This window comes from Thrips palmi, unplaced genomic scaffold (genome assembly GCF_012932325.1).
Source record: "Thrips palmi isolate BJ-2018 unplaced genomic scaffold, TpBJ-2018v1 HiC_scaffold_15, whole genome shotgun sequence".
In the NCBI taxonomy this organism is placed as follows: domain Eukaryota; kingdom Metazoa; phylum Arthropoda; class Insecta; order Thysanoptera; family Thripidae; genus Thrips; species Thrips palmi.
The window spans coordinates 10,186,836-10,212,828 of NW_023144624.1; the positions used below are offsets into that span (position 1 = coordinate 10,186,836).

Consider the following 25,993-nt stretch of genomic DNA (forward strand, 5'->3'; position numbering starts at 1 on the left):
AGGCAGGCCAGGCAGGCCAGGAGCGAGGGAGAGGGAGGGAGGGAGAAGCTTGTTGCACCCCTTGCAGTGCTTGTTGCTCGACAAAGAGAGCGCCGCTTGTTGCACGGGCCTGGTGGCCACGCCTGGTGGCCTAGCCTGGCCCTGGCCACACCTCCGCGGCCGCCCCCGCCGCCCCCACCCTCCTTTTTCTAGGACATAGTGTACGATACCGCCCCCGGCCGGGCCGGCCAAGCCCCGCCTCCGCCCCGCCTCGGTATACGATCCAATATCGGCCCGCTGCTGCCATCCACACACACACACACACTGGCAAGCACGCCCCTATCCCGTCTCAATTCGCCGACTGCATTATTGCCCGGGCCGCCACGTGCTCGTGATGCCATTCTGATTGCGATTCATCATCCCCGCCGCGCCCCGCCGCCGCTCCGTCTCTCTCGCACTCGTGGGGCGTCCCGTATGGGTGCGAGAGAGACGGAGCGACCAAACCGACTCTCAGTCTGCAGGACAGCCAGCCGGCGCGGCCCCCCATGCCTCCTCCATTGTCGGAGTCTCGCATCCGCAGCGCAACAACGTGGCTAGATGGCTTTATATCCGGTTCCGATGCCCCGAGAGTGCGCGAGCCAGTGTGTGTGAGAGGGAGAGGGAAGGAATCTCTCTGTTGGAGTGACGTATGGTGCGGAGGGCATCTCGCTTCTTCTGCAAGGCCGCCTTCTTTTTGCGCAACACGACAGACAGACGGACGGACGGACGGACAGGCGCCCGACAGGCAGGCCACATTGTTGTGGAGGCCAGCCCCGCGTGACGGGTTGCCTACTCGCTGCTTCGCAGGGGCCATGGAGAGGAAGACGGACGGAGAGAGAGGAGGCCGAACAGGGTGCCAATGCCAATGCACCTGACTGTGAGATGAGGTGCGGGTCCAGACGGCGCGACACATCGGCCACTCCGTCAGCGCGACGAACCGCCAAGCGCCCCGCCCCGCCCCGCCCCGCCCCCAGGCAGGTAAAGTGGTTGGCACGTCACGTTGGTCGCCGGGGACCGATCCAACAAGCCGCAAGACGCAGAAGAGAGACCCAAAAATTGCATTCGCGCGCGCGAGAGGGGGGGGGGCGCACATTGCATCGCGGAGGTACACCAGAAGGTGCGAGAGAGCGCACCCATGTGTGCGAGAGAGCGCGTGGCGAGCGGCCCGTATGCACGCATTTCCCGCGAGCAATTACCCCCGAGGGCGAAGCGCGAAGCGGGCTGCGGGGCGCGGCGAGGAAGACCCGCTGGCACTTGTTGGCAACCTGGCGAACGTGACTAATGGGGCCGGGCGCGGCGGGGCGGGGCGGGGCGGGGCGGGGCGGAGAGCGGCGGCAACCCTCTCCAAAGTGCAAAAGCCCGGCACAAGCCCAGGGCTCCACACCGCACCGAGTGCGCCACACCTCGCCTCTCCACCTCGCCGCCACACTGCTTCGCCAGGCGCGCGGCACCCCAGAACGCCCCGGGCCAGAGCGGGCGCGCGGCAACACCACCGGCACCCCGCGGGGCCGCGGGCCACCATCATCACGACTACCGGGAACACCGTCAAAGGTGTTTACAGACACGCAGCCAGGCCGCGGCCAGGCGCAGGGGCGGGGCGGGGCGCAAACAACAGCCGCCGCGTCGTCCAGCGCGCCACCGCCGCGGTCACCGAGACCCAGAGGCCCCGAGGAGGCCCAGCAACAAGAGCCTCCTCGCCTCGCCTCTACGACCCTCATCAAAGCCAGAGTGGCCGCGTAAGCCCCGCCGCAGCCCCACAGCAGCAATATGGCGGGAGGCGGCCGGGCGGACACGCAGAGAGAAAGGGAGCAACGCGTCGTATCAAGGTCAGCCCGCCACCCCGCAAGCAGCCGGCCGGCCAGGCAGCCTGCCTGCCGCTGCTTTATGTACAGAAAATATTTCAAGCGCACTTGAGCCGGGCAGCACACCAGTACACTGCCCCCGGGCGGGCAGGCTGGGGCAGGCGCCACCACGACGCCGCTACGCCACAGCCAGCCAGCCAGCCGAGCGGCGACCGGGAGGGGAGGAAGAGGGAGCCCAACGCAGCGGGCCGAACAAAATCTTTTTCGAAGAAGAAAAATATTTGAAATAAAAAACACGGACGGAGACGGAAAGTCAAGCGTCCAGATGAAAGGGGGTTCAGAGGGTAGCGGCGGCGCCAATCCCTCCTCGCGCTTCGGACGCGATTGCTTACCTAGTGGCCCAGCACGGCCGGCCGGGCCGCCGCTTCATCATGCTCACTGTTAACACCGAGCACCGCGTAAACACACACACACACACACACACACACACACACAGACAGACGGACACACACAGACGCAGCCAGGCGCAGCCACGCACACACAGACACGAGCCGATAGACATAGGCACAAGCGGGGGCGCAATACCGACCCGAGTCGCCCCCTGGGGGGAAGGGGAGGGGGCGGGGCGGCGGGGGTCCATGGGGTTGCTTCTTTGATGCACTCCGACTGGATACACTCACCCCACCACCACCGCTGCCTCTCGCCACTCCATTTGCAAGGAGCGTCGCGCAGAGCACATCAAGCCCGTCCCGTTAATGGAAGCAAGTAACAAGCAGTAAACGCCAACAAAAAAAAAGAAAAAGAAAACAAGAAAAAAAGGACGAGGCAAAATAGGGGCAGCCAGTAAGTGCGCCACACCCTTAAAGGGCGTGCTACCGACGGTGGCGGCACGCGGTGCACTCCAAGCATCTTTTTTCCTCGGCCTTTTCCGCCTGCGAAATCCGCGATAAACGGGAGAGGGAGCGAGCGAGCGAGCGACAGCAGGCCGGGCAGAGAGAGAGAGAGAGAGAGCTCGACAACGCGCACTCCGTGACGGTCCACAGACACGGCCAACGGCGCCAACGGCCAGCACCACTCCGCCGTTTGCCGCCCGATCAGGTGCCCGAGTGCCTGCAGGCCGAACAGCGCTCCGTCCCGTCTCCCTCGCACTCACGGGGCGTTGCGCAGGGGGTGCGAGAGAGAGAGAGGGGCCTCGTGACCTGCAGCCGCCTGCAGCCGTAGTGGTGGCCCTTGTGGCCAGGCGCCTGCATAATGTCGTGCGGGGACGGTGGCGCTGCAGCGCGCCGCCCCGGCCGGGCTAAAACGAGCGGCCCACCAAGAAGGCAGATGGGAAGGAAGATGGCATCAAGGCCCAAACCTCTCCACCGCCGCCATGCCGCCGCCACCACACGCCTCCATGCTTATCGAGCGGCCCATCTTGGGCCGAACGCGCCGAGCGGGGCCGGGCCAACCACCAGGGACGGACGCCGAGGGGCGCGTCGACGCGCGGAGCCCCCTCGACGACGGCGTGCCCAGTGGGCCAGGGCGGCCAGGGCACCAGGTGTCGCCGATGGCGCCAGAATCAAAAGCAATGACATTTCGACGACGGCCAGGGCGCGAGGGACGGCCTTTTGGAAAAGTCACACAGAAAGCGCCATCGCCAGAGGACGGCTGGCGCGCTGGGGCACGGCGTGGCACGGCGTGGCACGGCGGGGCGCCAAAGGTCGTCGCTTCAGTCGACGGCGCACCGCGGCGGCAGCGTCTCGCGGTACACAGCCAGCAGCCCGCCGCCCACGCCACCGCGCGCCAAACAAATTCCGCCACTTTGCTCAGGAAAAGAGGCAGGGGAAAAACGCGATGGCGATACGACGCCGTGCCACCGCAACGGGTGGGCGCTGAGGCGGCGCCCCCTTTCACAAAGCAAACGTCGTAAAGGAGAGAAGCAGCGGCACCAGCAGCCCTGCAGAGTCTCTCTCGCACCTATAGGGAGCGCACCAGGAGTGCGAGAGAGACAGAGCGACAAACTCTCGGAATCAGTCCGCAGCGGCCGCAGCGGCCGCAGCAGCCGCGAGGCCGCGGGGACGCCGACGATACTCACCGTGGTGATGGGGTACACCGGGTTCAGGATGGTGAAGAGCAGCACGTGGTTGGGCCGCTCGTGGTCATTGCCCGACCTGGACACACAAGGAAAGCACACGTTAGCAAGACAGGCCGGAAAAGGCGCCGAAAGCGGGCCTGGAGAACAACCCCTTGAAACGAATCCTGGAAAACAGTCCGCGGTCATTGGCGCATTGGCGGGAGGGGCTGCCCGAGGGGCTGCCGCCATCGCCATCGGCTGGTGCCAAGAAGGGATGGAACTCGGAGCGAGAGCCGACCCAGCAGCGCCAGCAGCCAGCCACGGCCAGAAACACGTTCGGCCCCACCCTACCCCCGCAAGACGGGAAGGAACAAGGAACGGACGACTCGATTCCAGGAGAAGGCGGCCAGCACGGCCAGCGCGGCCAGCACGCGGCACGACCGCGCCGCCGCGTGAGCAGCCCGGGCGTGTCCCGCCCGCACGTCCAGCCCCAAGCTGCGGACACGTACCGCCCGGGGCGGCGCGGGGCGCGGCGGGGCGCGGCGGGGCGCGGCGGGGCGCGGCAGCAGGGGAGGCCCCCGCCCCCATTGCAACCATGTGTGGCCGGGCCGGGGACGGACGCCCCCAGCGGGGCCCCACCGCCGGCCCCACCCCTGTCTCTCTCTCTCTCTCTCTCCTCTCTCCGTCCCTCGCACGATTAAAACAGGCCATCCCCGAGGCCGCGAGACGCAGCAGCAGACGCCGCGGGGAGCAATAAATACCCGCGCTCCTTCCAGTTCTTGTTGTTGTTGTTTTTGGCACTGATAATGGAGCAGCGGGCCGCCTTGCTGCCGTCGTTCCGCCGCGTCGTTCGGCAGCGCAACCCGTCCGTCCAATCAGCCCCTCGCTAACGAACACGACGCGCGACGGACGGACCGACGGACCGACGGACGTCGTTAACTACAAAAAACAAAAACACGCGCTCTTTTTCGCGCCTCGCTCGCAAATTTGTAACCATGCCGCACAAATCCTCGCAATTACACCCCTTACCCCCCTCCTTTTTTCCATCAGCATCAGCGTGAGAAAAAGAGAGAAAGAGGAGGACGGGGCGACAATTTCCGACAGAATATAGCGTGGCGGCCAGTGGTGGTGGCAAGCGCATAAGGGGCCTATTTACAACGTGACTCGACACACGTGCAACACACACGCGCGCAGTTCCCGAGGCGGCGTGTCACTCAAAATAGCACCGCAAAACCCAACCACCTCGCGATGCTCTCTACCTGTCCACGCGCGTGCGTGCGTGCGTGCGTGAGGGTTTGCGCGGGTCAGGGCGCGCGGGCCAATTTCCCCGTTGGTGGCGTCACACGAGGCTCGTCGCCTGCCTCGGCGCGCGACAGATGGGGGGTTGGAAATGACACGCAAAGACTCCTCAAAATCCACTCATTGTTAGGAGGCGGCGCCCGCCGGGCCGCCATGCCGACGCCGCGCCGCCCCGCCGCCATGCACCAGGTGAAGCCGCGACAGCTGACAAATAAGAAGGGGCGGCGTCGCGGCGCACACACTGCCACCACGCCGCCGCGCCGCACGGACAAGCGGACGGGCAGGCCGACGGACAGACAGACAGACGGACGTTGGCACCGCCGCAAATAAGAGAGACGCTGCTGGCGCGCTGGTGGCGCTGGTGGCGGCGGACAAGGGTGACGCATCACAAGGGGACACCCTCTCCCAGGTAGCGCGACGCGACGCGGTGCGAGGCGCCGCACGTCCCGGGGCCTAAGTAAGTACGTAAGCCCGGGGGTGGCGCCGGCGGCACGCCCCACTGGCCGCCCCGCCCCGCCCCGCCCCGCCCCGCCCCGCCCCGCCCCAGCCCAAATCTCGGCGACGTGAGCAAAATGGCGATACCGAAGTGTAACCGGCCGACCGGCCGACCGGCCGGCTGCTCCACTTGGCGAGTCGCGCCACGGAGCGTCGCCACGAGCGTCGCCACGAGCGCGGCCTCCGCCGCCGTCATTTGGAGCGACACTTGGCCGCCTCCACGACGCCGAGATGCACCCGAGCGCCATCCCGGCGTACGAGCGCGAGCGCACTAGAGCCGCACTGTGGGGCGCACTTACGCGCGAAGCGGGCGCAAAAAGACAAACACCGAGACGGCGGCCTGGGGGGGCCTGCAGAGGCGAGGCGAGGCGGACAGGTTGTCTCCTTTCCGGGTCATTTTTGTGAGAAGGCGCCGCCGACAGCCGCGACGCCCGAATTGATGGAGGCCATATGCCATCCTTCAGAGGCAGCGCGATGGGTTATAAATCTAGCCGGAAAGCCCTCGCCCCCTCCGTCTCGCGAGCCGAGCAGAGCGAGTCTCGCGCCAGTCTCTCGCGGGCCGGTGAGTCTGTTCCGAACAGCGCTTTCGCCGCTCTCTCCCTCCCTCTTTCTCGCGTGCACTCACGGGGCGGGCCTCAGCGGTGCGAGAGGGACAGGGAAGCCGGTTCGGCACCCGTGACTGGGTGACTCACGCCGTCGCCGCTTGCCAACACACCTAGGGGACGCGACGGAGGGACAAGGAGGCTTTGAGGCTTTGGCCCGCAGTGCACTCACCGGCCAGCCAGTGGCGAGCCAGTGGCCGGCCCGCCGCTCAATCAACATCAGCGCCATCAAAACCAGGCATTCGGGTCGGTCCCGGCACTGTCTGGCCTAAGTCCGAACGAACTGAGCCTCACTGGCCTGACGGCCTGACGGCCTGCGAAGGTTTATTCGACACCGCATCACGGCTTGCACATCATTTGTTTACGGCCGAACATATCTCAAGTGGAGCGCCCGGGAATCCACCCCCCTGGCCCTTGGGCGCCTTGGGCCCAGCCCTTGAGATGAGGCTAGACAGGGCCCGCCGCTGCATCGGCTGCTTCCGAATAGTGCTTCTGTCGCTGTCTCTTTCGCACTCATGGGGCGTTCCTCCAGGGCGAGGGAGAGACGGAGCGACGAAGCGTTATTCGAAATCAGGCTTCTGGCATCCGCGGTCGCGAGCGTTCCATTGAACCCTCTTGCTAGGCTCGCTAAGCTTGCTCGGCAGTTTGAGTCTGGTCCTGCTGATGCCTCTCGGGGCGGTGCCGGGCGGTGCGGAATTCCACGCGAGGACTCAAGAGCGCGCCGCGGCGCCGCGCATCACAGAAGGGACCAGGAAATGAACACCCAGGGTCTGTGGATAAAGGCTCAGACGTCCGGAGTCAAGCGGCAAAACTCGGGACAGCCGAGCGACAAAAACGTCGAGCCTTGATCACCAGTTTTCCAGTCAGACCCTGTTCGACGAGCCGACAAGCATTCCCTCGGTCCGGAAAAGCGATTGTGATTGATCGCCATCAGCGGGTGACAGCAACCGGACGGCGCGGGGCGGGGCGGGGCGGGGCGGTGCGGGGCGAGGCGAGGCGGGGCGGGACTCTGCTCGCTTCCATTGGGCCCGCCTTCGAGCCCTTTCACCCTTTCAGTCGTTTGAGCGACGGACGGCACCAACAAAAAACAAAGGGGGCGCTCCCCGGGGCAATCGCCGCCGCGGTGGAAACCCGAACCGCCAGCAGCGGCGCCCCGCGCCCCGCGCCGCACCGCCAGGTCAAGCCGCCCTTGTTTTCACTGTAAACAGTCAATTGCAACAGTTGGGGCTGGCGGTGCTGGCCGCGGGCAAGGCACTGGCCGAGGAATTGGCCTTCATTGGGCTCCACTGCCAATTGGCCAGCCGGCCGGCGCCAGCGCGCCAGCGCAGTCCGCGAGGTGGCGGCCACCGGGGCCACCGCGGCCACGACGCCGGCCCGAGGAAGGCGCGCACATCCCCGCCGAGGCCGCCGCCGGCCAAAGCCGTTGTTTTGTTTTCCTTCGCCCCGGATCAATAGAGGGGACGATTTTCAACCCCTGCGACCTGCGCCACCACCCTCGCGCCGCCGCCGCCGCGGGGGTAGTTTTGAGCACTAGTTGTCCCACATCGGAGACGGGCTTCTATTTGCTCTGGCAGGCAGACTAGCAGGAAGCCGGTCTCTAGGGGGCGGATGCGGAGGATGCGCGGCAAGGTGGAGTTGGTGTGACGAGACAGCCAGGCGGCCGTAGTCGCCGTAGGCAGCCCGACGTGCGGTGCATGTGGACGAGGGGAGGCGGGCGAGCCCCCCGCCGAGGCCACGCCGAGGCCACGCCAGGCACAGGCTCCACGGCCAGACAAATGACTTGTTTTGCATCCAGCCGGGTTCCCACATCAAATCATGGTCCACGCGCCGTCAGCACCGCCGCCCCCACGGAGGTCACACCGGGGTGCCCGTCTCGTTAACATTCCGCGACATCGCCGCCAGCGCTCGCACCGCGGGCCGAGGCGCGGGGCCCCCGTTCGGCGCGCGGGCCGCGCCACGGCTCCGCCGGCACGCATTTTCATAGCCTGCCATTGTGCTGTCACAGCCTTCCCGGTTATTTTTACGGGCCGCGCGGGGCAGGCCCGGGGCGCGGCGGGGGGAGGGGGCCGGACTAGCACGGCGTCAGCGCCGGTGCCGCTAACCCGCGCTAGGCCGTCGACTGACTGGCTGAGACACGAGACACCTGATCAGGCGAGGGACGCCGCCACCGGCCGCCACCGGCCGCCACCGGCCGGGGGCGGGAACACGGCGATGACGGCGACGACCGACACAGGTCACCCAGTCACCGGGGAGGGGCCGACGGGGCCGACCTTGCCACGCACAGGGGCGGCGCCGACGGGGGCCACACTGGGAACTCCAGGTCTGCAGGTCGGCACGGAACGCGACGGAACGGCGCATCCCCACAACAGCAACACGCTCGCCCCAGCCAGGCCGCCAGGCCCAGCCCGGCCGGCCAGCGATCCATCCCAGTCAGGGATTCATTTGACACCGTCACCGGCCCGGCGATAAGGCATCGAGCGGCCCCGCCCCGCCCCGCCCCGCCCCGGGGACACTCCCCGGCCTCCAAGACGAAATAAACTTCAGCGAGCCCCGATCAAAGGGGCGGCCGTCCGGCGACAACGGCGCGCATTCTTGGTGTCGCCGCGCGTTGCCACTTGCGCTACCTCGCGATTGCTTGCGTTAGCTTTGCGTTAGCGCCCCGAGGAATGGGTCCGTTCCGCTCGGCGCCCATTGGACGCGCCGCGACGCACCGCGACGCACGCCTAAAGTGCAGCTCATCTTTCACCCCCACCCGCCAACTTTATCTCAAGCCCCACAACCACACTCACTCACACCCATGCAGACAGACACGTGCAGTCGTGAGGGAACGTCTTGATTAAATTTTTGGGTGCACTCCAAGGATGTACCCAATATTTAACGCGCGCAAAGAACTAGAGAGCGACCCCCTCCCCTTCCCCAGCACAACGGGTGTGTCGACGCGGTCGACGCGAATTCCCACCGACGGGTCCCCATCGGTCAACCCGCTTCATCGAAACCACCAACTTCGCCGACGGCCTCGCGAGGCACACCGCGAGTACTCTCTTTCTCCTTCTTTCTCCCTCTCCCTCTCTCTCCCCACTGAGCCTTGAACTCACCGAGACTCTGGCGCTCCTCTGGAAGGGCGGAATGGCCTGGAAAAGACAGAAACATCACACTTTATGTTTTGCAAAGGCATGTCCGAATTTTCCTCCCTCCCTGCCTTGCTGCTGTGCAAACACACGAGGGGGTGGGTGGCGGCGAATCCCAGAGTGGGCCAGCCAGACGGCACCTGGGTGTCTCCCTAAAATGTCCCTCTAAAATGTCTCTCCGGGATGAGAACTAAAGGGCGGCGAAAAGGGCGGCCGACGCACAAAGCCCTGCGGATTCCCGCGGCTAATGAGGCGCCGCCTCGCAGCCTCCCTGGAGCCTCTCTGGCGGCGCAGCACCGCGCACAGTGGACCAGAGGACCGGTCGAGGCGGTCAAAATCCCAGACGCGTCCAGCTCCAGAGTCGCTAAATGGGGCTCAAACCGAACGTGGGACCCCACCAAAGGGTTGCTCTCCGAACGAGGAGTCCATTGGTGAGGGGGGTCACATACGTTCGGTTCGAGTCCTGTTTAGTGACTCTGAAGCTCAAAACGCGTCTAAAATTTTGGTCGCCTCCACCTGGCCCTGGCCCAGGCCCACTGTGCCGCAGGCTGGTCAACCCAACCAACCACTTCTTCAGCCAAAGTTCTCCTACGCCTCCATTACATTTCCCCACATTATTTCAAGGTAACCATTGCATATTTTTCTTCGCGTAGCGGAAAGAAGGCCCAACCTGAAACAGCGTCCCGAATTTTCCCAGCCGCTTTTCCACCTTTTCGCTTCGCAAGTCGGAGTCCGGGCCGGTGTGGTTGCCGGTGGCTGCCAACCCCCTTGTCCGACGGGTCGGTGGCGCTGCCACACTGCCATCACAGCCACTCCGCGCGAACGTCGTGCCCCCCACGTCGATGGCACGTCCTCCCCCTCCCGCGCGTGAAAAAACGCTCCGCGCACGGCGGCGCCAGGCAGCCGAGAGTGCCGACCACGCCCGGCCACGCCTGGCCACGCCCCACGACGAACGGTGCTCACTTCCCGTGCGCGGAGCGCGGAGAGGCCCTCTGATTAGTGGAGCCCCGACAGCGGGCTTCGTCCGAACGGCGCCTTTCTCTCTCTCTCTCTCTCTCTCTCTCTCTCTCTCTCTCTCTCTCTCTCTCTCTCTCTCTCTCTCTCTCTCTCTCTCTCTCTCTCTCTCTCTCTCTCTCTCGCACTCGCGGGGCGCCCCGTAGGAGCGCGAGAGAGACGGCGCGACGAGGCAGCCTCCGGACCGCACTTCCGCTCCTCCCGTCGATGCAGCCATTGGTGCGTCGCGCGCCGCGGACGACACGACCCATTCGCCAGCGAACAAACACCAGCCACCCGACAGTGTGCATTCGGAGTCTCTGGCGCGCGGAGGAGTAACGCGACGCGGCCACTTCTTGCACCGAAACACATTTATCAAACCTACAAGAAAATACGGGGAGAAAAAAATCCAACCCACACAAACTTTGCCCATCCTTTTGTTTTCTGGTTTTGCGAGTTTTTGTGCATGTAGTCGGAAAATGGTACCCACTCGAAAGCCCCGGCAGGGCCCCAGCAGGGCCCCACTAGGGCCCCACTAGGGCCCCGCGACACGGTTCGCTTGGCAGACAGACAGGAAGGTAGAGCGACGACGCCCCAGCCTCCTCCCTCCAAAGGTGCGACGTGCCACGCCACGCCACGCCACGCGGGGAAGAGAAGTCCCCCAGGGAGCGAATTTCCACATATTACACGGAGCAGCGCAAACGTCACAAACGCGTCAGTCCTTCCGTCAGCTCGTCCGTCGCCGTGTCTGTCAGCCCCTCAGCCCCGCGGCGCCGCTCGGCGGCCCTCGCTCAGGTTCGGCGGCGGCTGACGTGTTCATAATTTACAGGCCGGCCGGGCCGACATATTTAGATACATGGGCGGCGCGGGGGGCGGCGGGGTGACACCCGTTTAGACAAGAGCAGATATGTTTAGAGAGGGGCTGACATCATGGAAAAGACGTTGAAACCGAGAGGGGGGGAGGGGGGAGGGCGTCGATGGTGGCGCAAGATTGATTCCATCGCCAGTAAGCCTCCAGCCCGTCAGGTGCTTGGAGGGGGGGGCCTCTCCCTTCGCTCCAGATAAGTAAATTCCCGTGTCGTGATCGTGCAGCAGCGTCCCGGCGGAGCACCACGACGGCGACAGTCTCCACGTCCAAATAGTGGCCGCCCCTCCACCAGCCAATCCTCCCCCAACAACCCCGTCACGGCCGCGGGGGGGCGAGGGAACCAAGGGAACCACACCCTTAAGCCGATAGGGTTTATGCATTCTTTCATGGGCGAGGCCGGGCGAGGCGGCGCACGGCGTCGGCTGATGCACTGCTAAGGAAGCGTCGCGTCATCACCGCGGCGCCGCGGTCCAAAAGACGCCCGTCTCCAAAACACGCCCGCCGATCAAGACTCTTTTCTCCTTTTCGCCTTCGCGGAGGCCGAGGCCGCGAGGCCGCCACTTGCCGGTGTGATGGATGGCGGCCGTCGCCGAGGCTGCCGCGGCTGCCCGAAGAAGCCCAGGCAAGCCCGGCCAAGCCCGCACTCCATAAATTAAACGTCCATCGATTTTGCTCGCCCCGTCGGATACAAGATTCTCCACTTCCACCCTCACTTGATCACAGAGCGACGCTATCGCCGCGCTCGGGGCTGCTGGGCCCCGCTTGGCCCTGCCGGGCCCAATCGCCCAAATTCCGAACCTCGTGTGCGCGATCCGCGCGATCCAGCCCCTTTTCAATTTTGGCGCGCTTCGCCCCGCCCTCGTCGCACAGTGGGCCAGAAGACCGGTGCCAGGGGCCAAAACCCCAGACGCGTTTTGAGCTCCAGAGTCGCTACATGGGTCTCGAACAGAGCGTGTGACCCCACCAATGGATTGCATCCCGAACGAGGCTCGAGTCCTGTTTAGCGACTCTGGAGCTCAAAACGCGCCAAGAGTTTCAGCCGCCTCCGCCGGTCTTCTGGCCCACTGTGCGACGTGCTTTTCCCACACTCTCCCACTCGTCGGCTCATCCCCGTCGCGCTTACACGGCTACGCCGTGCTACGCCACGGCCGCGCGGCCGCGCCGTTGTCGGCACATTACTGTCGCACTACACGTCGCTGGCAACTCGGGGAAGGGGCCCCCGGGGGCAGGCAGGGCAGGCCGCGGGGCGGCGGCTAGCGGGGCCCTCCGAGGGAGGGGCGGGGCTCCAAACGCTCTATGTAAGCAGTACGTGTGAAAAACGGTCGCAATAGTTTCCGCCACCGCGTCTACGCCGCGATCGTGGGAACGCGCGACGCGCACGAGTGGGCACCAACGTGGGTGTGTGTGAGCGCGCCACCGCGTTCCTTCTCCGGTCTTACCTGAGCGCGCAGCGCACATCGCACGGCGCACCCCATCCCAGGCAGAAGGCGCACCCCTTGGGATCGACTCCCGCCAGCTACCGCCTTCCCAATTCACCCCTCCGCCGTCCCGGCCGGCCGCCCGACCGCCCCGACCGCCCGCAAACTCGAGATGAGCTTTCCGGATTTTCCTTCCCCAAGAGGTTAACATCTCTCCTCGAAATCTTACTCGGGAATTTCGGGCGAACGGCGAAGGAGCGCTCCGGCCTCCGGCACGACCCCTGGGCCCCAGAGGTTGGAGGCCCCCGCAGCCCCCGCCGCCCCCGCAGCCCCCGCCGCCCCCGCAGCCCCCGCCGTGGTGCCGAAAACTTGATTCAATTTCCGCCTCGGAACGGCCTTCCCCACTTTTTTGTTACCCTCGTTTAATTTCTCTTAGCGCCTCACTTTTTCCCAATGTGGCCTCTTTCTTGTTTCTATTGCTGTTTATTTCTTCACAGTGTCGCCGTCTTGTAAGATCAAGATGACCCAATTCCTCCCCGTCCCCTGCCTGCCGTGTCGTCATTTTTTGTTTCTCTGAGCTCGCTTGTCCCGACACGTGTTGCCAGAGATGAGCCCCTCCTGAGACTATCTCCTTTCTGCTCGTCTGTCGCCGCTGCGACGCGACGCAAACGCAACGCGACGCAACGCGCCCCCCACCCGTCTAATGAGTGCAACAGAGACGGAGCGCCGCGCCCCCGGCCGCCTAATGGGTGCGACAGAGACAGAGCGACTGCGTCGGTAATGAGAGGGAACAACCCCATGGGCTTCTCTCACGCATCATCTACTTTCTGTCCTTGCACGGTGTGTTAGAAAAAACACAGCTCCTGTTTCGACCATTCAAATCTGAGTCCCATATACCCTGTGCGTTGTGGCCCTATGAGCAGATTGAACGGTCTCAGACCATTGGGCACCATGAGAATTTCGTACAAGAGGGAAAGAGTGCGGCAAGAAAGGATTCACCACCACAGAAATGCACCCATGTATCCCATTCGGAACAATCAAAACCACTATACCTCGACTAAATAACAGGCAATCCCAATGTGACACATGAAATAAATTTGCTCACCTCTTCCTGACAGGCTCGTCACCAGCATAGAAGTCACCGCCACCACCACCACGATGATTCTGTAAGGATAAAAATGGACAGATTGAGAAACTGTAATAATGCTCGAACACCTAAGCTCATGGCATAGACGATCGAGTAAAAATATGTGTAGGCTTTTCAAGGATAAATTCACACTTAGACATTGAACAGACGACCAAAACACTGGTTAAGATCCAAGGTCTGATGGTAACAGGTGACCCCAACATCTACGGGAAATTAATTTCAGTCCACAGCCACTGTGGTGCCACTTGGCCAAAAACGCCCACTCCCACCGTTTCTACACCTTCGGCCCTGTTCGGCGAGCGCTGACGCGCAGAGAAGCCGACAGTCGCTGCTGGGCTACTTCGTTTGACGCCGAACCGTCCCGCTGGTGCGCCAGTGAGGTTAGGGCCGTCCAAGGCGGCTTGGCTGCTGCGCGCTCGGCGGGTCGGCCCGGCTGCGATTGTTCGCTCAAACTCAAAATCCACGAGCCGCCAGCCTGCGCCAGCCGCGCCGCAATCACTGTCACGTTCTCGCACAGCCGCACACGCGCCGGCGGCGAATCGCGCCGAGGAAACGCTAATGTGTGTCATCAAAACAATTCCGCACTCGGCGCCAAAGGCTGTCGCCGACGCCAAAGTCGACCACAGAGCACACACTGGTGGGGAAAATGACCTCCAGCAAAGTTTCGGCGCCGCCGGGGCTTCAGAATGCGTTTTGGGAAGCAGGAATCTTGGTCTGAGCACGCAGAGCCGCTGGGCCGGCGGGGTGCAGCACAGTATCAGAGGCTCCTCTTGGGTTGAGCTTCGGCCGGATCCGATCAAACCGCCACCGTCCGAGGGAGGTCGTCGTCGCCGAAATCCGCGTTCGACGGCCGACGGCGAGCAGAGGGCACACGCAGTTAACCCCAGGACGCCGACGACGACGACGACGACGCCCCAGGCCCCAGCCGGCGCCTCGACAACGCTCCTACGCCCCGTCCCTGCCCGTCCCGTCCCGTCGCCGCGGACCCCAACAACACCCAATTCTCGTCGTGCGCGGCGACCTGGCCCACCGCGGCCAAAACTTACCCTCATCATGCCCTCTGAGTCGCTCCGCTGCCTCTTCATGGTCGCAGCATCCCCGTTGTAAGACATTTTGACGACACGCACGAAATTTCGACACGCGATGTAACCGCACCGACAAAACCAAGATCACTGAACACGAAAACGAACGAGCGACGAGCGACGCCGTCGGGAGAGCGCAGCACACGCAGGCTCGCAAACAACAACAACAACGAGCTGGGGAACAACAACAAGGGCGTGGCAGTGGCAGCGTCTGGTGGTGCGGCCAGGGTCTCATACATCAGCTGACGGCGTAAACAGAACATCTGTTTCGACATCCCACGTTTCGTGTCATTCCAATACCCGGAAAATAATGAAAATAAGGAATGCCAAAAGCCTCTCGCTCTGCTTGCATGGAACCCTTCCGTCTTCTTTCAGTCGAATCCACGCAACGAAGACACTGCCCAAAACTTGCGGCTGTCAGGCAGCGATTTCATCTTTGTTTTCTTCGTCTTTAAATGTTAAATGAATCGTATTTCAATCAGTTTAGTCAAAATTCAAATGAAATTAATTTTTTACTGAACTTAAGACACGTAGCACGAGTTTTTCGTGTCTTTGACGAGTCCTCAAGCTGAAACTGATCTCTGTGGTTGAGAGCTGAGAGTTCCAGCAGAAACCCAGAGCAGACCGCTGTTGCATACTTTCATTTTGTGTTTACAATCGAGTAATTTTTGGTGTTAGTTAGGGATGTCGCTCTGAGTTGAGTGCCTTTTTATTTAAGCAGTGCTTTCTTCGATGCCAACTATTCGCTGAAATGTCTTGTCACGATAACATGTTGCATTTACTAAATTTGCCCGATGGCATCCTGGACAAAATTCTATGCTGTATGTCTTACGACGACATTGCACGTCAAAGATTGGTGAGATCCTTTTACTTTTACTTTACCTTGCTACTAAAGTTGCGAAAAAGTATTTATTTTAAGCTTGTTTTTTTGATAATTTTTTGTTATACATATGTCAATGATTAGGTTAGGACCTTTATCATTATCTTCATCTGTCATCTCCATTGTCTTTATTGACATTTGCTTAAATTTGATGATAAACAGCTTTAAAACTTGTTTTAAGATTTATTTGTGCTGTTTTTTCATGCTTTTTTGTAAAAGCTTCTTTGCCTTTTTTTCATCTTAAGTATCACTTTGTGAAGATCCAGTTATGTTTGACAGACATCATCTTGGCCTGACAATGTCAAACTCACTTAAATTTTACATTGAAATGTTGTATTCTATGTTGCCCTTTTTTTCAGTAGATTCAATCAATTTTCTAGGTTTGTGTTTGGAAAAAATGACTTAAATTGGTTCCATTCACTGGTTGGCCTACTTATGTGACACAAGATACAGTCTTGACTGTCATAACACTTTGGCTTGCTTACTCCTTTTAATTTTACGATTCCCTATCATCTTTCTTCCCCCTAGGTATGCCGTAAATTCGACCAAACATGCAAGAATCTACTCAATAAGGGCTTTATTGCTGTGGAACGTTACCATGGGGCATGCTTGAAAAATGTCAAGGCCCAGCTTCCAAGAAGGGAATCAGAGCGAAGGATGCATCCAATGTTTCGTCACTGTGAAATTTTAACAGCTGTAGAAACACGGTTGTCCATGTTATCAATGACTTTCATGCGTTATGTGGACATAAAACTGTGTTGCTTCATTCCTGGCAAGGTTTGCACTTTTCTCCCTTTTGTTTTCTAAGGAGATTGTTCTCATAACATACAGTGACTTTAAAAAAATATGTTTATTTTATCAGGTCATTGATGAGATTTTCCGTGTTCTGCGCCATGTAATGACAAGCACCACCCAATTAAGAGCACATGAACTTCTGCAAGAGCTCCGTGACATATCCTCTATGGCCATGGAGCATTTTGATGAGAAAGTTGTGCCAAGACTCAAGTTACATTTGTCTGCTAATCCAAATAGAAACTGCCATTCAGTTTCAAGTTAGTTTGACTTAATTTTTTAGTTCACTCACTTCTTAGTAGTTTCATATAACATGCACCTTCACTTATGTAATAAAATTTAATAAAAATTTTCAAGTTGCAGGTCCCTCAAATCTCAGCCTCATGCCCTCTCGGGTATCATCCATGAGTGTGGACAAAGCAAGACTTGCTACTGATTTCTCCAAGATGCAGTCTCAGTCTAAACATAATAAAAAGAATGTTGATACACTAAAGAAGACTGTACGCCGTTTACAACTGAAGGTTAGTTTATATACTGCTTAAAACTATGGGTTACTGGCATGTTTTTGTCATTAAACAATATGCAAAATTTGTTTTGTTTTGTTTTTCAATCAATTTTGAACTATTTTATCATTTTTTTGAAAATTTCAGTTAAAGAGACATGGGGTGCAGCTTTCACGGCAAAGTGCTCGCCTTAGAGAGCAAGCCCAAAAGTTACGAGAGCAAGATACAGTGATTGCAGAAATGAAGCGTCACATGCAAGAATGGGACCTGACCTTGAGTGATCTTAAGGCTGGCCGGCTGATACCAAGTGACAGTGATAATATGAATTCAGCAGAAAGTTCATCTGGAGTAGCTACTAGCGTGGATGGCACCAATTCAAGCAATCATGAAATTAAATGTGAAAACAGTGCAACTGATGATAAAAATGGGAAAGTTGAAACCATTGATGAAGGTGAGGGATCATCATCAAATTCTTCAGCAAACTTAAAACGCACTCATAGTGAAGTGGCATCAGGTCATGACTCAGACTTTATGGCGATACGTGCCAAACGCTTTTGTCGAATATTGAAGTTTTGTGAAAATAAATCAATGAAACATACCGAAAGTTGAGATCAGCTTGAGGAGCGACCGATCTCAGAACATACCATGTTTGAGGTCCGCCGCTTCTTCATTCTTAGGGCAGTAAAATCTTTGTCACACTACATGGAACAAACAATAAATGCTGTGTGATGAAAATTATCTTGATGAAAGGTTGAGGTCTACTTCAACTTTTATTTGGGCTGGATCTCAACCAATCTCTCTTATGAAGTATTGATTATTTTTAAAAAAATGCCTCTCATTGCCCTTATATTGGCAGTAACACCAATAACAAAACACCAAATTATATCTCATTGTCATTTGTGTATCATACTCATTTACATCATTCTACTATTAATGTATATAAAGACATGTTCATTTTCTTTTAATTTCACATGACTCCAAGTGATGCCTATGTAAACTGTGATTGTAGGGCACAAGGCATGGAGGTTTATATTTTATTTTATTTCTACACTCAGATGTGTTGAAAACTTTTGTTTTGTTTGTCTCGTAAACTGTGGGTGATTTTATTTGTATTTCATGATAAGTTCATAACAGCAATGACCATATATTTCTATTTGAATGTCTGTAAAAATCTTAGCTGTTATGACCTTAGCCATGAATTTTTCATTGCCTTTGAGCAGTTATGCAATGGAATATCTGTGATTTTATTGAGCTCTACAATATTTAATTTTATTCATATCAATCTGGCCCATTCACTAATTTTGTTGGAAGGGATACCGACAGTCTAATTTTGTTATAGTCCAACCTTCATGAGAGCTCAATTGATTGAGTGTGATGATTGCAGTTAGACTCATTAGCTTATAAAGATGGTATAGGTATCTGATTTCTTTTTCATACATGGAAGATGTTCATTTTTTCAGCCTTAAAATCTCATGTAGCTAGACTTCTTTTAAAATGTGTAAGCAATTAGAGAAAATTGTTGATCTGAAATTGCCAGAATCTTCTCTTTGGATGTAGTAAATATCCTATTGCTATAGGACTGTTTCCATCAGTCACACAAGGTTATTGTCATGAGGTTTAACATGCTGTCTGTCCTCTAATTGAAGACTAAGTCCCTCTGTTTGAGTTCAATAACATAATATCAAAAATTAATCATCAATTTCTTTTCCCTTTTCCTTGTGGGCTGTGATGGGGGAAAAGAATTACATGCTGTGAAAGCAAAACCTATACCCTCACTCTTTTGCCATGCCAGGCTTAAGTGTTTCTTTGGATGTAATTTCTGTCTGCTTCCAAAAAGAAAAAAAAGAAAAAACTTTTCATACAAAACAATGTTATTTATTATGCTTTTATCTTAAGCTGTCTGGATGTTTCCATTTCTCATAGCAATGGTAATCTGTTTTGCATATCTTTTGATGGTAGGTACTACATTTATTATTCTAAATTGGGATGCCTTACACACTGGGTGCTTAACAGATTAACGCAATACTGTTTTTTTGTCAAGAAACTAATTTTTAAGGAACCCAGCAATATTTATTTTTCATGTTTAAAAGTGATATTGCAGTTAGGTATTAGTTTTTCTTATAAAAGACTCCTAACATTGGTTCTGACGTGGCACTCAATGTTGTATTATTGCTTTTTCCCTCCTTTAACTCGTAGAGTATAATTAGAATATTTTTTCAGTCAAAATAACAAAGAACAACATCCTACTTAGGTGCAGAACAACCTTGGAGATTCCTGCCCCATCTTTCTTAGAGTATGTAATGTTCAATGATATGGGGTTAATAGAGGTGTTAATTTGGCAATCTCAGTGCTGCAAACAATATTTTCTCAAGTTATATCTTTAGTGAATCTTGACTTATTAGACTGCTTATTTATGCAGACAATCTCAGTTATATATCTACTGAACTTGTATATCGACAGACATGTAAACATTTCAAGAAGTTGTCTGCAGGCTCTTTTTAGTGACTGGGTTGGGTTGGATCTTTCCCCTTTGGCATGAAAAATAGGTCTGTAAAGTAATACATGGACTACAATCAAAACTAGTTTGGCTGATAGATTTAAAATTTTCATATTGTTATTGTTGTCTAGTAATGTTTATTAATATAAAAGAGTAAAAATTGATACTAATCGTCTTAACGTACTTACAATAATTTATAAAAATACTTTTCCTATTGTTTTTCTTTTCTTTTTTATTTTACGTAGCATTTTATGGTCTTTTCTGGTCTTGCTTGGAGATGCAATTTGTATCCACACCACACTCTATCTTCTCTGTGACAAGGAAACAAATCAGTATTTTTAATCTGTGTGTGGAAATTCTTCTTAGGATGTAGCCAAATCTTTTTACCTTGTGGTTTATGAAGAAGACTTTGAAAGGGTTAGGTATAATGTATTGCGAAGTGTATTGGACCAAAGGTTGATTACGTGGTTGACTGGCTTTGTGAAGCTCTACCAATTTAACTATCAATGGTAACCGAGAAAGTGACATTCTTTGGTGTCGGTTTTGCACTTTTATCTTTATCAAAAGAGGGCATGTGTACTCAGACTGCATCGGACTGCATCCTACATTCTCCATGAAAATTGTCGGGGTGATCCACAGATCCATGGTCTATTTCGAAGTAATGCAGTCCAGCTGGTATAGTTGGCAGTGCCAATCGTGCCGCTACTGGGACTTGGGACTGCGTAACGTCGAAGTCAGCCAAAGACCACCCTGTCATTCCTGTAAATAATTGTCATAACTTTTTTTTTGTCAAAAACAAAATGGAAAAAAACCGCACATTCAAGTGTATCTAGTCGCTGTTAGCTATTCGAAAGCCGTTGAGTTTTACAGAGAGGCATGTGCTTTTTGAATATCTGGTGTTACAGTATTGATGTTCATAATTTGTGGTGCAGATCTGACTCATTTTTTCTGGTGCTATGTATTCGGTATCTTTCGGTATCAATTTGGTATCTGTTTGTAACAAGATGGTTCAAGGATGGTGTTTTCTGCTCATTGTAGTGGTTAAAGTCTATAGGGCCCGTGACAAAGTATTTTGTTATTGCTTTGACCAATTCTGTCTGTTTCTGTTATTATTTGACATCTCTCCAGATTGAAGACCTGAATTTGTCTAAAGACACTTGATTTGTGCTTCATCACTTCTTGTGTTGTTGCAACAGAGAAAAAATAATGAGTTAATGTAATCCTCCCAATTGTGTAGTAATAAACGGTAGTATGTGAACAGATAAAGTCACTTTGTTTCATTTTCTCTTTAGAATTATGTACATTTATTTGTGCATTCAAAATGAGTACAAAATATAAATACTTGTGTTTAAAGGGAGCATGATCTACCTATTCTACATTTGGTTCATTCCTATGTTTAATGAATAAAGCAGTATACAAAATCTACAGCTTATCATACTGAAATGCTTCCGTTCCAATACTATCAACCTTTTTACAGAGCTGCAAGGCTTACAAAAATCGGCTTGGATATAAAATAAATTATCTGCTACATATGTCAGGGCCACAATAAAATAAATTGTTCCCCAATGTTCAGTTGATGAAATCTGGGGCAATTACTGGGGCACTAAAACCAAAAACAATCGAAAATATTTTAGAAAAAAAGTATTGTTGAAGGATTATTTTTCTACAATGGGTTCTCTTGTTACTTCAAACAAAGCTCCACAAACCAACACACATTCTGGGGAAAGAGGGATGATAAAATGTAATCCGTTAAAGACTCCACTGCCTTTGCAGTTTAAGTTCCCATTCCGCACTTGACTGGCAGACCCATGCAACAGACCGTAGGTGCAGCGTTGGTCTCAGCCTTGTCGTAGGTGTGGGGGTTGAGGCCAGGGCCTGGGAGAGGCGCTGGCCCTGCATGCTGCAGGAGGTGATCGGCGGATCGCCGCCACGCTACGCCTCGGCCACGCCTGCGACAAGGCGGCGCCGGCAATGCGTGCGAACTGGAGCTCCTCGTTAAGTCGATGGTGGAGGGGATGCAAGTCCTGTCACTCTCCCTCTACGTGGAGGGGGCAGCGGGGGCGGGGCTGACGAGGGCCTGAGGCCTGCTGGGCCTGCGGGGGCCAGCCCCCGGCCCCGCCCCCACCCTTCCTCATGGGGGTTTGCCGCCCCCGGCGCCCCGCAGCCCCTTCTCCACGTCCACCCCCGCCCCGGCCGCTCCGGCAGCCCCGGCCGCCCCGGCCCCGCCTGCAGGGACGGCGATGGCGGCGGGACGCGTCGCCGCGGCACGCTCGGCCAGTTGGATGCGCTTGTATTTCTCTGCAACACAGTATTCGGTGTCAGGAAACGTCTTCATTGGCGCACAAAACGAGAAAATTTAGCAAATAGAGCAGCATAGGGCGCCTGCAATCATGTGTGGTCTAGCCTCTAATGGTAATGGCAATGCGGTCGTAGGCCGTCCCGCAAGACACGCGTGCGCGGCGGGAGGGTCTACCCAACAGGCGCTTCAGGGCGCCTGCGATCGTGGGCCGTCCCGCAAGGCACGCGTGCGCGGCGGGAGGGTCTACCCAACAGGCGCTTCAGGGCGCCTGCGATCGTGGGCCGTCCCGCAAGGCACGCGTGCGCGGCGGGAGGGTCTACCCAACAGGCGCTACGGGGCGCTATGTGTGCAGGCCCCGCAGGCGAAGGAGAGGGGTATCGGACTTACTGGCTAGCCGTAGAGCGATGAGGCCCCACCAGATGCTCCAGCCCCAGCCGACGAGGCAGAACAGCACGGTGAAGAGCTGGGACGCGGCCACCAGCGTGTCGAGGCAGAAGGCCCCCACGCGCGCCTTGGCCGTGTCGCTGGAGCTGAAGCGCGGCTTGCCCACGCACAGGCAGAACAGCCCCATGGACAGCGTGCCTGCAACACAAACACGGTCGCGGGTTCGAGTCTCGCCAGGGGCGCCACGTCCAGTTTGCCATTTCGTTTACAGTGGAGACGCACCTAGCCCCGGCACGAACACGTTGCAGACCATGCAGATCCAGGCCAGGGGCAGCGGCAGCACGGGGATGGCCCCCCGCATGACGCCGTTGTGTTCCACCAGGGCGGCGTCCAGCTTGCTCAGCTCCTGCGTGTGGCACGGGTTCAAACACCGAGTCAGCAAATTATTTTTTTCTTTAGTCCTTTACTTGCTTATCGCAGCAGCGCGTTAGCAGACTAACCGCCACAATAAAACACCCCTTACCTTGCTGCTGGCCGTCATGGACTTGCCGCGGGCCAGGCTGCGTGCCTGGGACCGGCGCCGCTCGCCCGCCCCCGCCGCCTCCGGGGCCGTGGGCAGGGGGCAGCAGCGCGCGCAGCATCCTCCCGGCCGGCGGCAGGCCGAGCGCAGGCAGCACGCCGTGTTGAGGCAGAGCAGCGCGCTGCACGCGGCCCGCGCCAGCCCACCGCACCGCATCCACCCCCTGGCGCAGCAGTTGCGCGCCGGCACCGCGTCGGCCGGGGCCGCGGCCTTGGGGGCGGCCTTCGGGGCCACGCCGGCATCTTTCCGCCTGTCGGGGAAGCATAGAGTCAGAGCCCTCACGCAGCGAGACGCCACACCTCTCTAGCCATGCTGTGACTGTAGCCGAACGCGTGGAGCTGCGGGGCGCGCTGCCACGACGGGCAAGATGCTGCAAGATGCTCTAGGAGGCGAAACCGGTTTGAAATAACGTTCAAAGAAAGCAATGGGGTGAAACAGAACAGCCGAATTATAGCTGGTACCTTACAATTTTATATTTATCATTTCGGGTAAGAGCCGAAAGAATCATCTGCTGCTAGGAAAAAAGCGGTAATTAAGTAATGCAAAACAAAAAAAAATATGCGAAAAATAAAACTAAAACTAAGACATTTTTTTAAAATTAAAATTAGGAATGTTGCGTGTCACCGACCTGTTCCTCCACCAAAAAACAGCAAACCGCAAAACAAAATCAAACAAATTTAAAAAAAATACCTGATGAAGCCGTGCAATCGGGTCAAAGGCAAGCTGGTGGTCAAGCTGATGGGCAAGCTGGGCGCGCGCAGGCGCACGGTGATGGACTCAAGCCAGTGCCTGTCGCCGTTGCCGGACCTGGTCCTGCCGCAGAAGTCCCTCAGCTTGCTGAGACACCCCGCGCACCCTCCCTGCGGCTTGGTGGCGGTGGCGGCGGCGGCGGTGGTGGTGGACGGCGACCCGGCGGCGAGCGCCTCGGCGGAGTCCCTCGGCGCGGTGCGGCGGCACGGGCCGCAGCAGGCGAGGCGCCGCAGCAGGCCGGGGGTGGCGGGGGACCTCATGGAGCGCGGCGCCTTGGGGGGCCGCGGCTTGGCCCACGCCTTACCGCCGCCGCGGCCCCCGCGACGCAGCCACCGCAGGCACCCGCCCGCGCCCCGCTTCCCGCCGCCCGACCTGGAACAACGAGGAGCCGAGTGGTTAGCCGAGGTGTCAGCGCCGTTGCCGTCCGTAACGGTGGTCGCGGGTTCGAGCACCAGTCGAGGTCCCGCATCACAGGCGTCCACATTACTTATTTTCCTGCAAAAAACATGTTTCCCTGCCTGGCTCTGTGTGAGGCTCTAAGCGGGGCTAAAATTAACCCGCCGGCCCGCGAGAATTAAGTGGCGCTGTGGCTTTTCATGGTCATTGCAGTGCAGGGCTAATGAGCCTCAAGCGGCACGGCGAGGTGCCGCTCGGCCACCGGCACCCACCCCGCGAGGCGCCGCGAGGGAAAGTGGGGGGGGGATTCCAGCGCGCTGCGTGCAGGGCAGTGTAGGGCCCCCGACCGCCTCGTAAATTCGATGCTGATTATCATACTGTGTCGGGATGCCTTCCAAAGTGCAGCGCGCTGCAGCGATGGAGGGCGGCCCCTTGGGGGGTGGGGTGCACTAGGAACTAGGCCATTTGAGGCGCATCTTCGCGTGTGCTCGCTCTGGGGCTGTAGGGCTGGGCCACGCTGGGCAGCGCGGCGCTGGATCCGAAGCGTTTTGTAGTTCAGTAGGTCGGGGCGTCGGGGCGTCGGCACGTCGGGACGAGCAAACTGCGCCTCCACCCCCCAGTGTAGGCGCTGCGGCCGAGCCTGCAGGCCCTGCAGGCCCTGCAGGCCGTGTCGCGTGCGGCCGCTGCCCACCCCCACCCCCACCCCCACCCCAGGGGTCACGGCGGCAGAAAGGAGAAAGAAGCAAGGAATGAATGGTAGGTCGGGGAGATTAAACCGACATCAGTGGGCTGGCCAGGCTGGCCAGGCTGGCCTGATGGCAGCACCGCGAAGCACAACAACCACCACAACACACTCCCCGCGACAAATGGGCTTCTCCCTGGCCCGGCCGGCCCACTGTAGTAGTCCGATTCCGAACGGCGCCTTGCCGCTCCGTCTCTCTCGCACCCCTGCGGAACGCCCCGTGAGAGCGAGCGAGGGAGAAGCAGGGCGGTTGCATTGTTGAGGCGCCGGCGCGGCGCACAGGAAACGGTTCTCGCAGTGCAGGGCCCGCGATTCCAGCCATTCCGCGACCGCGCCTTGAGATGGTATCGGCTGCCAATAAGGCTGAGTATACCTGCAGCGCTGCCTATAACCAGGGCTAACAAATTGGAAGGCAAACAAGGCAATCGGGGCAAACAGGGGGGGGGGGGGCGCCGACGGGCGGCAGTGCGACGCGTTCGAAAAGGTCACCAGAATGGGCGGGGAAAAGGATTGGTCACCGGGCGAGGGGAGGAGGGGCCGAAGGGTGGCCGACCGAGTGCGGTTTTCGCGTCGGGTCAGCATCAAGCGTCGTCGCAAGGAGAAGCTACCGCGTCGAAAACCAGGCACCGGTTCCGGCTTCTGAATGGCGCCAAATGATTGCTTGCTTGGCCGCGGGGCCGCGCGGCTATTCCTACACGCTCTACTTGCAGAGTCGCCGAGCGAGGACGCACAACAAACGAAGGCGCACGAAGGCCTTCGTCTCCAGCAGCAGCGCGGCGTGGAGTGCCGTGGCGTGGCGTGGCAGGCACTCGGCCGTGCAGCGCGCCCTCGCCCTTACGTGCAGCGGCCGGGCAGCGCCGGGCAGCGCGGGTTGAAGGTCGGCCAGCGGTCTAGCAACTCGGTTAACAAGAAAACAAAATAAAGAGAATCGTGCATCGGGGAATCCATTGAAAATCTACGTGAAGCCCGTTTTGCCAATATAATTATCTTGAGAAAGAAACCACTCCAAAACAAATACCTCTAGTTCCTATCTCTAGTACCATACCTCTAGTACTTAAGTTCAATTAAGTCATTTCATGGATTTTAAATTTACTGCCGCAACAGTCGCAATCTTATTAATTACCGCTATGGTCCTGCCACCTGGTGAGCCTGCAGCTGCTCGGGCTCTCGAACTTTCGAGAGCGCCGAGAGCGCCGTTTGCGGAAAGGTTGGCAGCTCTCGTGCGCCCGTGACGTGAGGTTAATGTATTCCGCCGGCATTGG

The 25,993-nt window shown here is 57.4% G+C and overlaps 3 protein-coding genes across 8 annotated transcripts in view; 1 reads left to right on the forward strand and 2 right to left on the reverse strand.

The window, feature by feature from the left end:
* LOC117641490 (heterogeneous nuclear ribonucleoprotein L) overlaps positions 1-15,082 on the reverse strand; it is an 81,447-nt gene extending 66,365 nt beyond the window's left edge. For 3 of the 5 annotated variants that reach the window (XM_034378858.1, XM_034378862.1, XM_034378857.1), the window contains exons 1-4: positions 14,873-15,082; positions 13,785-13,843; positions 9,368-9,403; positions 3,898-3,973 (exon numbers count right to left, since the gene is read on the reverse strand). In XM_034378858.1, the coding sequence (XP_034234749.1) occupies positions 3,898-3,973; positions 9,368-9,403; positions 13,785-13,843; positions 14,873-14,938 (237 nt within the window). In that variant the 5' untranslated portion in view covers positions 14,939-15,082. The remainder of the gene's footprint in view (positions 1-3,897; positions 3,974-9,367; positions 9,404-13,784; positions 13,844-14,872) is intronic. The other 2 variants (XM_034378860.1, XM_034378861.1) reach the window with 2 other exon arrangements.
* Positions 15,083-15,210: 128 nt separating this feature from the next.
* On the forward strand, positions 15,211-21,005 carry LOC117641492 (F-box only protein 28). Of its 2 annotated transcripts, none has more exons than XM_034378864.1 (5): positions 15,211-15,764; positions 16,317-16,565; positions 16,651-16,840; positions 16,938-17,101; positions 17,231-21,005. In XM_034378864.1, exons 1-5 carry the CDS (start codon positions 15,660-15,662, stop codon positions 17,690-17,692), a joined length of 1,170 nt encoding a protein of 389 aa, XP_034234755.1. In that variant the 5' UTR covers positions 15,211-15,659; the 3' UTR covers positions 17,693-21,005. The 2 variants fall into 2 exon arrangements, with proteins under 2 accessions (XP_034234755.1, XP_034234756.1); XM_034378865.1 differs by having other exon boundaries at positions 16,944-17,101.
* Positions 21,006-21,149: 144 nt separating this feature from the next.
* Positions 21,150-22,999, reverse strand: LOC117641204 (protein stum). The gene is made up of 5 exons (XM_034378352.1): positions 22,787-22,999; positions 22,546-22,669; positions 22,267-22,461; positions 21,806-21,878; positions 21,150-21,183 (listed from the first exon to the last, which is right to left on the reverse strand). The coding sequence occupies exons 1-5, from the start codon at positions 22,997-22,999 to the stop codon at positions 21,150-21,152; spliced, it is 639 nt and encodes a 212-aa protein (XP_034234243.1).
* Positions 23,000-25,993: the final 2,994 nt, after the last annotated feature.